This window comes from Brassica napus, chromosome C9, assembly GCF_020379485.1.
Source record: "Brassica napus cultivar Da-Ae chromosome C9, Da-Ae, whole genome shotgun sequence".
Classification (NCBI taxonomy): Eukaryota; Viridiplantae; Streptophyta; class Magnoliopsida; order Brassicales; family Brassicaceae; genus Brassica; species Brassica napus.
In genome coordinates, this window is record NC_063452.1 from 26,351,446 (window position 1) to 26,363,495 (window position 12,050).

The window sequence follows — 12,050 nt, forward strand, 5'->3', positions numbered from 1 at the left end:
AACATCTTTGCCTTCTTCAAATTGAGCCTCGGCTTCAGAGGTTTTCTCCTCCTCAGGTTCATTGTTTGTATTGATCTTTGCCTCGGTTTCATGTTCTTGTGTTGCATCAACCATTTCCGCGTCATCTGTCTGAGCCTTTTTTTCCTCTTTCGCTTCCTCAGAATTCTTTCTGTTAAAATCCCTGTCAAAATCCATGCCCTGACTGTTAAAACCCATGTCTTGGTTGTCAAAAACCTTCTCTTTCAGTTTCCTTGCCATCCTCCTAACTTTTTTTTTCATGACACCTTGGCCTTTCTCAATGGCATCAAGCTGTGTGGCCATTACATCTTGCTTCTTACCCCTCTTTCTTAAAAAATATTGGCAATTTTGAATTAATTGCACTCAGCCTCTTCTCTGTTGCTTTCATCTTCTTAGCTTTCTCTTTTAAAACATGTTGGCTTTTTTTCAATGCCATCAAGCCGCTTCCCCATTGTCTCCACCTTCACATTCACTTCAGTTAAGGAAGCCATCAACCTCTCTTCAAACCCTTTCAAAACGTTCTCCAACCCATCATTAGAGGAGGATGCTTCCTCAGACACTTTCCCTTTGTCTTTCTTCTTAGGAAACTCTCTTGCAGCCACATCTAACTCATAGAGCTCCTTCCACCAGATAGGCTTCCCTTTTATAGTAAGCCATGCGCTCCACATGTTACTTGGTCCATCTTCCTTATCATACTCTAGCTCGTCTTCCACTATTCGCGCCATGAGAGTTTCTTCATCCAGAGTAGGAAGCAGAAAACTTTTGATTGTCTGAAATATAAATCAAAACAATATCATTTGCACAAAATTTTATCCCACTAACCTAATAAAAATAGGAGAACTGACAGAGTTTATTTACCATAGTTTCTCCAACAGTCTCGTACAAGTCCTCAAGTGGATAACCCTTCATATTGTTACTTATGAATTGCTTCTTACACATCCTCGGACAGTTACTCATACAGCCTGGTACTTGTTCTCTATATCTTGCATTCAGAGCTGGAATACACTCAAACGCCAGAACCTACATAAAGAATTTGTCAAAGCCCAATCATACAACAAGTAAAATTTACCTCTAAAGAATAAGTTAAGAATAAGTTACCTCTAAAGGAACTATGAATCCAGGGAAGTTGACACTACTTTTAGGTTTCCCCTTGAGATGCTTCATCACTTTATTAATCGAATGGATGGCATCTTCAAATGTCAAGCGACCCCAAGGAAAAGTTTCACAAACTTCCAAATCATTGACGACTCTTAATATGAAAGTGTCCATGCGTCCATTATACCTTCGATTCCCTCTGAGAATCGTGCCTAGGAAGAATAGCACGGCCATCTTGAGTCGATCCCCACACGATCTCATACTCAGCAACTTCGTCTTCACAGAATTCATTGTGATCTCCTTATGTGACTGGAAATGCCTATCTACAAACTCAAAACTTCCCAACTTCTTATAGTTAGGCGGGTAATCACGGCAGTCCAATCCTGAGATGAGTGCATGCTCTCTCATGGAATACCGGATGGGTACTACATTAACTGCAAACCAAGTTGTGTCCTCTTCTTCGGCTAAGGGAATAGTGCGCAGTAGAAGCATCCACATACCCTGCAGCTTCAAGTATTCTTGTCGAGGCATGTGGAAAAAATGGCTAAACTGAGGGTGCCTTTCAAACCAGGCCAACTCATTCTTAAGCTCTTTGATGACATCCACCGTGTTGGTCACAGAGCACTTGCTCTGTATCTTACACGTCTTGGTGTATTCGATGTTCTTGAAGTAGAGATCACAAGGTGGCAGTGGTTGGGATTCCTGCAAAGCAAATAAAACCAACAAAATATTTTTATTCCTGCTACTCACAACAACAATACAATTATGTACTAGTAAAACTATTTACACCAGTAATACAATTATGTCCTAGTAGAACTAGTCATACAATTAATACACGACCAATGACATTTTATTCAACTAAACCCAATACACGAGAAGTAACACTTTATTCAACTAATACGAAAATAATATTTTACCTCAGATGGAGCAGATAGATCATCACTTGAGTTCCCGTCTGAAAGCTCTTCTACAATATGCTCTTCTACATGCTCTTCTACTACAGGATCAATGTTTTTTCTTGCTCTTGTGGTCGTTCCTTTTTCTGATTACTCTGATTTTTCTGTCTGCGCTTCTTACGGCCTCCCATTATCTTGATCCTCTGAAAATCCAATACCAACCAAGAACGAGAATCATTAATTTGCATAATCTTAATATCATTCACTCAATTAATAAATCTCCAAGTCCCTTTCAATCTATATATGCTCAAACGTTCAAAGACTCAATCCCCCAATTCGGTTTCACATATCAAACATTCAACCCAACATTCTCTCTAATTGAATACTTACTTGTTTCATATACATTTTGTCCCTATTTCATAGTTTTTGTTTCAACAAGGCATCTCACCAATTAGATTTAACTTATCCAGTAAAAAAACCACAAAATCGCAACAATTTGATCCAAAATAAGAGTCTAAAATATTTTTTTATCATAACATATACCAAATCAAAGATTTCACTGTGTTTTCCCCCAATTTCATAACACAAACTCACTTACTAAAGATAACACCTTAGTTTCGTGTACAACCTACAAGTTTTCCCCAATTTTTATCTAATCCAAATACAAAATACGACGAAACAACCAGAATAAATTACTTACCAAGATGAAAGATGTCGATCTCTTGTCGATACGGAAGATGGAGGCTCAATTATTACAGAGAAAGAAAAAGAAACGAAGAGGATAGAAATTCTAGGGTTTGTCGTAGTTTCTGTCGCGAGAAAAAGAGAGAGAGTCTATTTGCCAGAAATGAGAGGAAGTATTGAAACGGGAGCGTTTAGATTTAGGAACCGTTTTAGATCCGAATTGGTTTGGATATGTCGTATATCTCTGGCCAGGTTAAGTAATTAGATGATTTTGTTAAGGATACTCTTGTTTTTAGCCACTTTTTTCATTTAAAAATAATAAAAAAATATTTTTTATTAAGGGGAGAATACAGGTTTTCAACGGGGTATGGGATATATGGAGTTAACCTCCGACCAATCAAGACCGAATTAAGAAAAGGTTGAACCAGTCAGATAATGACTCATGGTCCAATGACATGTGGTCCAAAAACTTAGGTGTGGCACGTGCAGCCGACTATGCGAAATAGTGGAGCCTAATAGAATAAATCAAAGCTGGGATGAACCATCAACCAGAGGCTTACGAGACATAAAGGCACACTTACACAGTTACGCTGAACAAAGTCTATAAGCACATAAAATTGAGAAGTCATTCTTTTAATCATTACATTCATTATCAACACTAATCCAGTTTATCGAGATTATTTTACTTAAGTTCTAATCATAGAAGGCATTTCTTTCATTTTCTTATATTTATACAAACAAGTTATAAACTTTCTACTGTGGGTGTTATTTCCTGTAATTATGTTCTTTAAACAAAGGTCACCAAAAGTCTATATTTTTGTTACTGATCATAGCTGATTCTGAAAACTATAATTTCTTTTACTTGCATAGATGCAGCTAAGCTAGTGACAAGAGACCAATTTGCATCTTGAATGAAGACACTGGGTATGTAGCTACAGTCAGATCTTAAAATAGCTTTAGGTCCTTTTTACTAAAACCTCATTCCCAAATATGAAACTGTGACAATTGAGGGACTTAATTACCGCTTCCATGGATCCATCAGTCACTAAACTTCAGTTACTTCTTAGTTATTAACTACATAATTAGTACTAAAGTACTTCCATGGATCCTTCAAGCTTCATTCCTCATCTGCTTCTTTTGGTTCAGATTCTTCACTCTCTCTAATCATCTTCTTGCTTTCAAGAAACCCCATGAGCCCCTTAAGCGCAACATCAGGATCCTTGCTCACCATAAGCTGCTCTATGACCTCAGCTGGAGTTGCTTTCACCTCACGGAACATCTTCTCAATAGGCTCAAACAGATCATGCTCTTCGACATAATCAAGATACATTGCAGCGAGCTTCTTGAAAACATTAGGCGTACAGTAATCCATGAGTATATGAACATCCATTCTTCCTGGCCTCAGCAATGCTGGATCCAGTTTCTCCTTATGGTTCGTGGTGAAGACTATGATCCGTTCCTCTACACAGCTTGACCATAACCCGTCTACAAAGTTCAGCAGACCAGACAAAGATACCTAAAAACCACAAAGAAAAAATCAAGAATCAGAACACACAAATGAGAAATACTTTATCTGCATATTATAGTGAATGTATATACTCATTATAAAACCTTAGGATCCTTCTTGTTGTTCTTGGCCTGATTCTCACCATCTTCTCCTTCATCTTTATTCTCTTTTCTACAAGAAGCATCCGCTCCACTGCAGTCAAGATCTTCAATGAGAAGAATCGACCGGTTCTCGGTTCTAGTAAGAATCTGTCTAAGCATTGCATCGTCTTGAACGCTCTGAAGCTGAAGATCATAGATATTATAGTTCATGTGGTTAGCAATAGCGGCGACAAGAGATGACTTCCCTGTCCCAGGGGGACCGTAAAGAAGGTAACCGCGTTTCCAAGCTCGTCCCACGGTTTTGAAAAAGTCCTTTCCATTGGAGAAAGCGTCTAGGTCACGCATCAAAGTGTTCTTGGCGTCAGGCTCCATTGCTAGGGTTTCAAACGTCGTGTGGTGTTGGAAGATTGCTGATTCCCATGAATGATCGTTTGGATCGTAAGTATGGATCTTGAGATTGTCTCTGCTTGTCAGTATCTTCAAGGATGATTTTGCAATGTATGTGAAGTACTCTGACATGATCTTGTCCCTAAACTCCTTCTTACATGTCAAATGAAAGTACCTGAAACCCCATCAAATATTTACAAATTAATGTAAGAAAACAACGAGTTATTACTGAAGATAAAACTTAGTTAGACTTGGGTGAATGATTAATCACAAAACTTTAAGGTTTCCTTTCTAACATCCTTTAAATTTGGGATTTATGTTAAGAAAAGTTGCAAACTAATGTCAAAAGCTACAACTTATTACAGAACATAAAAGAACAGAAAACTTAGTTGAATAATAAATCACAAAACTTTAGAGGTTTTTTCTAACATCCTTAAACTTTAGGGTTTCATTTCTAACATTCTTAAACTTTGGGGTTTATGTTAATAAAAGTTGAAAATTAATGTCAAAAGCTACGACTTTTATTACAGAACATAAAGAACTAGAAAACTTAGTTAGACTCAGGTGAATGATAAATCGCGAAACTTTAGGGTCTCTTTTTCTAACATCCTTAAACTTTAGGGTTTGTTTTATGACATTCTTAAACTTTGGGGTTTATGTTAAGAAAAGTTACCGTTTTGGTAGGCTCTGGTGAGGATTGTCGTTTCTTTCCGACAGAAGAGTCCACTCGAGAGAGATCCCTTCGAAGTCATCCAAGATCTTGGCTTTTACAGGGATTCCGAACTTGGGCTTAGCCAACGGGTTCTTGAGGTTGCTAGAATGGACGAGGAGACTTCCGGTGGAGATTCCGGAGAGAAGGGTCGGCAAGTAAGTCTCGGCGGCACGGAACGTCTGGTTCGTGACGTAATCGCACCGTTCCTCGATGATGAATGTGAAGTTCGGGTTGAAGTAAGAAGAGAAGAAGTCTCTGAATCTTGACACGATAAAGTCACGGACTTTGGTCGGGATGATCTCGTTGAGGATGGTTCGGAAGAGGATCATGAAAGCAGAGAGAGATGTGTACATCGAGAAGATCTCAGAAACTGAAGGGATCCTTTGAGTGAAGAATGTAGTGGGCGCCATTGTTGTTAAACCAGTTTCAGGTGGTGATGAAGATAATGTGATGATTAAGCAAGTGATGTGTGTGTGTGTTGTGTGTTTTAAAGAGAGGAAAAAATTGGTGAGCAAGTTTACTAGCTTCTAATTGTAGAAATGGAACATTCGAGAGATACAGTTGGGCTTTCCTCTTAAGGAAATTGATTTATTAGTTTTAATTTGTAACCACATTGTTAAATACTGTTGTTGTGACTGTACGAACCAATTGAACATTAGCATGTAATTAAGTTTTGAAAACAGCTTGCAGTATCAGTAGACAGTTACTAAGCCTGCGATTTAAACCGAACCGAGCTAACCGGACCAAGAATTTTTGGTTTTCAGTTATAGTTTGGTTATCTTAAGTTACACCGATCAGCAATAGGAGAAGGACTTCTTATCAAACCTTGTGATTTAATACGTGGTATCAGAGCCTTAAGGGTTTAAAGCTTGAGATCTAAGTTCAACAATCATGGCAGATGTAAAAGAAGAAACAATTGCGACTAAAGGTATTGGAACATCCTCCATCAAATATCCAATGTTAACTTCTTCAAACTATACCGTCTGGTCCATGAGAATGAAGCTCGCACTTAAGGTTAATGAAGTATGGGAAACAATTGATCCGGGAAACAAAGACGAGAAGAAAAATAACCTAGCTATGGTACTCATATGCCAATCTATACCTGAAGTGTTGACACTCCAAGTTGGCGACATGTCGACAGCTAAGGAAATATGGGAGGCAATAAAAGCTAGGTATGTTGGGGCTGAAAGGGTAAAGGAGGCTAGACTCCAAACCCTAATGGTAGAGTTTGATAAACTAAAGATGAAAGATGAAGATACTATTGATACATTCTCTGGTAAACTATCGGAAATCTCATCAAAGGCTGCATCTTTGGGAATGATAATGGAAGAGACAAAGCTTGTTAAGAAATTTCTTAAAAGCTTACCTAGGAAGAGCTATATCCACATGGTTGCTTCTCTAGAACAGTTTCTGGATCTCAACACAACAACTTTTGAGGATATTGTTGGACGGTTAAAAGCCTTTGAAGAGAGGATCAATGAAGAAGATGAAGAAGAAAGCGCACAAGATGACAAGGACAAACTGATGTACGCAATCTCTGATTCATATGGCAGAGGCAGGGGACGTGGCGGACGTTCTACATGGAGAGGTAGAGGCCGTGGCCGTTCTGGAACGTTCTCTGCGCAAAGAGATGCATATAAGCAAGGACGAGGCAGAGATAATTCTCATATAACTTGCTTCAGCTGTGACAAACAGGGTCACTATGCTAGTGATTGTCCAGATAAACTGCTGCAAGTCCAAGAGAATGTTGAAAAAAAAAATGATGATGACACTGAGGAAGATGATGAATTAATGGTACATGAGATAGTTTATCTCAATGAGAGGAAGGTAAATCCTTCTATATTTGAATCTAGTCATGATACAGAGAAGGTATGGTACCTTGACAATGGAGCTTCAAACCATATGTGTGGAGAACGATTGTTTTTTATCAAACTTGATGAAACTGTGACCGGGAAAGTAAGGTTTGGTGACGATTCTCGAATTGATATAAGAGGTAAAGGTTCTATACGCTTTGTTTTCGAAGGAGGAGAGAAGAAAATCTTGAGCAATGTTTACTACATCCCTGGCCTAAAGAGCAATATCATAAGCTTGGGGCAAGCTACTGAGGTAGGTTGTGAGGTTCGTATGAAAAACAACACACTTAGCTTGTTTGATAAACGTGGAGATCTCATGGTCCAGACTACACGATCGCCAAGTCGGCTCTACAAGGTAGTTTTGTCTGTTGATACAGTTCAATGTCTGCAAATAAAATCTGCAACGGAGTCAAGCTTGTGGCATGCTCGACTTGGACATGTTAATCTCCAAACACTGAAGCTAATGGTGAAAAGGGATTTTGTTGATGGATTACCGAATGTTACGATCAAGAAAGAAACCTGTGAGTCCTGCTTACTTGGAAATCAGGCAAGAAAACCTTTCCCAAAAACAACAAACTTCCGTGCATCGAGTCCACTTGAGCTGATTCATGGAGACTTGTGTGGTCCAATATCACCGTCAACACCTGCTCAGAAGAGATATGTACTGGTGTTTATTGATGATCATACTCGGTATATGTGGACCGTGTTACTAAGAGAAAAAAGTGAGGCATTCGAGAAGTTTAAATCCTTCAAAAGGATGATCGAGCTAGAAACAGAAAACCAAATCAAGATGTTGAGAACAGACAGGGGGGGAGAGTTTATATCTCAAGAGTTCAGTGTCTACTGTGAAACTAATGGCATTCAACGACACTTAACAGCACCGTACTCCCCTCAACAGAATGGCGTTGTTGAGAGACGCAACCGCACGCTTCTGGAGATGACAAGGAGTTTGTTGAAGCATATGAGTGTTCCAAACGAGCTATGGGGAGAAGCTGTGAGACACTCCACGTACCTGATCAATCGACTAGCGACAAAGACTTTGGATGGCAAGACTCCATACGAGATGCTACGATCTCGAAAGCCAAATGTTAGCCATATAAAGGTGTTTGGATGCGTGTGCTATGCGAGAACAGAAGCACCAGGAAGGAGAAAACTTGATGATAGATCAAGAAAACTGGTTCACTTGGGAACAGAACCAGGGTCAAAAGCATATCGCTTACTCGACCCTAGTACAAAGAAGATACGTGTAAGCCGTGATGTCCACTTCACTGAGGAAAAGGAATGGAACTGGTACGAGAAAGATGAAACAGAGCACACAGAGCCTGGGGAATTTATTGTGAACCTTGGATCGAATGGCAATACTGATGAAAGTGAAAACAATGCAGTCGGTGATGATAATGAAACGACAGCAGAAGAGGAGAACGACAGTGAATCAGCTCATGATGAAGGCTCTGAAGAAGATGATCATCAACAACCAAGGAGATCACAGCGTGTAAGTACTAAACCCGCCTACCTTGAGGACTACATTTTGTTGTGTGAGATCGAAAGTGAACGGCTCTTGATGATAGTAAATGAAGAACCGTGGGATTATGATGAAGCATCAAGGCTAAAGGTATGGGTAGATGCATGTAAAGACGAGATCACTTCGATAGAAGAAAATAAAACTTGGGACCTCGTTGACTTACCTATAGGAGCCAAGCCGATTGGTCTCAAGTGGGTCTTTAAGGTCAAGCGAAACGCAGATGGAAGCATCAATAAATTCAAGGCTCGTTTGGTGGCAAAAGGGTATGTGCAAAAACACGGCATTGATTATGATGAGGTCTTCGCTCCTGTGGCTCGTATTGAGACCATACGCCTGATTATTGGGTTAGCTGCTTCAAAAGGTTGGATGATACATCATCTAGATGTCAAAACCGCGTTCCTTCATGGTGACCTGAGAGAAGAAGTATATGTGAGTCAGCCACAAGGGTTTATTGTCAAAGGCCAAGAGAGCAAGGTATACAAACTTAAGAAGGCTCTTTATGGACTGCGTCAAGCACCAAGAGCTTGGAATCTGAAGTTAAATCGCATATTAGTGCGAGGTCTGAAGTTCCATCGATGCTTGAAGGAGCCATCGCTTTATCGTAAGGAAGTATGCAATAATATTCTTCTTGTGTTCGTATACGTAGATGACCTGCTGGTTACGGGATCATCACTTGAACTGATAGAAGGATTTAAGCAAGAGATGGCCACCAAATTTGAGATGAGTGATCTTGGGATGTTGACTTACTACTTGGGTATAGAAGTTTGTCAAGGAGAAAATGGAATTACCTTAAAGAAAAACCGATATGCACTCAAGATACTAGAGGAAACAGGCATGGCTTCGTGTAACCCTACACACATACCTATGGAGATGAACTCAAGCCTGTCTAAAGCATCAGATGAGAAGAGAGTTGACGAGAAGGCTTACCGTCGCAGTATTGGCTGTCTGCGTTATTTGCTACACACACGACCAGACCTCTCCTTCAGTGTTGGTGTACTGAGCAGGTATATGCAGGAGCCAAGAGAATCTCATGGAGCCGCATTGAAACAAGTTTTGAGGTACTTACGGGGCACATGTAATCTTGGACTACGATTCTATCGGGAAAAAGATGTGAAACTGGTTGGTTACAGTGACAGCTCACATAACCTGGATAAAGATGATGGTAAGAGCACGAGTGGACATATTTTTTATTTGGGAAACAGTCCTATAACCTGGTGTTCTACTAAGCAAGAGATAGTGGCTTTGTCGAGTTGTGAAGCAGAGTTTATGGCGGCTACTGAAGCTGCAAAACAAGCCGTGTGGCTTGAAGAGTTTCTGAGTGAAGTCATGAATGAAGTTTGCATACGGGTGATCATTAGAGTTGACAACAAATCTGCGATACAACTTGCAAGGAATCCTGTGTTTCACGGCCGAAGTAAACACATACATAGGAGGTTCCATTTTATACGAGAATGCGTTGAGAATGAACTGGTTGAGGTTGAGCATGTACCTGGCAGTGAGCAGAAAGCTGACATACTGACCAAGCCGCTTGGAAGGACTAAGTTCGTGCAAATGAGAAGTTTGATTGGAATTAAGGATGTGAGTGAGTTCAAGCTTAAGGGGGAGTATGTTGGAGTTATAGCTTGAAGAAACCCTAAGAGACAAGTTATATGTTTTCCTAGTTGAATTATGATTTGTGTGTTTTGGATAATGATCATAATATTGAGGCTTATCAACTAGGAATAGGATATTGTCTATGTGATATAAATAGACATATCGTGTGATGAGATAAGTGTGTGACTTTGTGATTGAGCTTTTGATATTAAATAAGAGAAGGACTTCTTATCAAACCTTGTGATTTAATAAAAACTAATTCGGTTAAATTCAGCTGGATTGACAATTAACCGTATCTATATTATTAAAACTGAAATATTTTTTGATGTTGTTTGGTAACATAGATAACAATATAAATAAAAAAATATTTGGAAACATAGATAACAGTGTTTTTAGTATTTTCTTTTATTTATACATTTACTCATTGCATTCACAATAAATTAAACACTTCTTTTTTTTGCATTTATTTTTATTTACAGATTTTGCCACTACATTAAAATCAATTTAAATTAATTAATTACAATTCTGAAGCTTATCTAACCAAATCAATATTCATATATTGACCATTATTAATATTGTACGAATATTAATTAAATTGCATGTATTAAATGGAGATAACATTTTCTTATATTACATCAAATTTCATCAAGTTATAAAATTAATAATATTATATTATGTACAAATAAAAAATTTATTATCAGACATCTATATTATAAAATAATATATTCAACTCTATACGTAAATTGCAAAACATAAAAAATATACATGGGACTTTTATTATAAAACCAGCGGTTTATAAGTTTACGTTGAACACAAGTTAAATCGCGGTTCAAGTTCTAGTTTTCAATTATTACTATACTGAGTTATACCAAAATTTAGTTTTGTTTATATCAAAATTAAGCTATTTTAATCATATCCAAATTTAACAAATAAACCTAAATTTAATCCTTTTAACCAAATTTTCAGAAAATAGTTATTTTTAATTAGGTATGGCCGTTCAGGTGTTTAATCGGAATTTGGTGCTTTAGAGTGAGTATGAAATTTAGTCTAGGGAGAATTGGAAAAACAAGACACTTTCGAAGTTTGTTTGTCAAAATAAGACTTTGGTCGTTTTGGACTGGTTTTGCCCTTGTGTTGTGGAAAAAATAGTAAACTTAGGTAAAAAAATATAAAAAAATGTAGAATCATTAGAAACCAAAGTATTTATACTTTTATGTTTAAATTTAATTTTTAAAAATTGTGGAACTATGTTTTATTTAATATCAAAGCTATAACAGAATACTTATTCTAGCCATCTACGTAGTCTACAAATCGAATATAAAGTATTGTACATAGGTTTACCTTGGATAGAAAATATAAACTACACTTTCTTCAATAGTTTACCTTAGCTAGATTTTTTGTCGTAATATTCTATCTTGATATCTTCAGTCTACCTACGGCTTTTTTACAAGTTCTATCCTAGAGTAAGTGAAATACCTTTTCTTTTTTACAAGTCATACCTTGTTCTGCCTTTTACTATATAATAGCCTAAGGCAGAATGTAGTTTCCATTCTCTCTACATATTTCTGCCTAAGGCAGAATGTAGTTTCCATTCTCTCTACATATTTCTGCCTTACGTATGATGTATATTCTTGCCAAATAAAGTAAAAATGGAAACTTCCAAATTTGTGATCATATATTTC

General features: G+C 37.9%; 2 protein-coding genes across 3 annotated transcripts; both read right to left on the reverse strand.

Annotated features, from left to right (window-relative positions):
• Window positions 1–410: 410 nt before the first annotated feature.
• Window positions 411–2,898, reverse strand: LOC106404726 (uncharacterized protein At3g43530-like). 2 transcript variants are annotated; one of them, XM_013845411.3, is made up of 5 exons: window positions 2,710–2,898; window positions 2,031–2,212; window positions 1,117–1,815; window positions 877–1,038; window positions 411–788 (listed from the first exon to the last, which is right to left on the reverse strand). In XM_013845411.3, the coding sequence occupies exons 3-5, from the start codon at window positions 1,642–1,644 to the stop codon at window positions 411–413; spliced, it is 1,068 nt and encodes a 355-aa protein (XP_013700865.1). In that variant the 5' UTR covers window positions 1,645–1,815; window positions 2,031–2,212; window positions 2,710–2,898. The 2 variants fall into 2 exon arrangements, with proteins under 2 accessions (XP_013700865.1, XP_048624210.1); XM_048768253.1 differs by lacking the exon at window positions 2,710–2,898 and having other exon boundaries at window positions 2,031–2,324.
• A 677-nt stretch (window positions 2,899–3,575) lies between these two features.
• Window positions 3,576–6,031, reverse strand: LOC106404935 (AAA-ATPase At1g43910-like). Its single transcript, XM_013845576.3, has 3 exons — window positions 5,362–6,031; window positions 4,305–4,863; window positions 3,576–4,209 (listed from the first exon to the last, which is right to left on the reverse strand). The coding sequence occupies exons 1-3, from the start codon at window positions 5,808–5,810 to the stop codon at window positions 3,811–3,813; spliced, it is 1,407 nt and encodes a 468-aa protein (XP_013701030.1). The 5' UTR covers window positions 5,811–6,031; the 3' UTR covers window positions 3,576–3,810.
• Window positions 6,032–12,050: the final 6,019 nt, after the last annotated feature.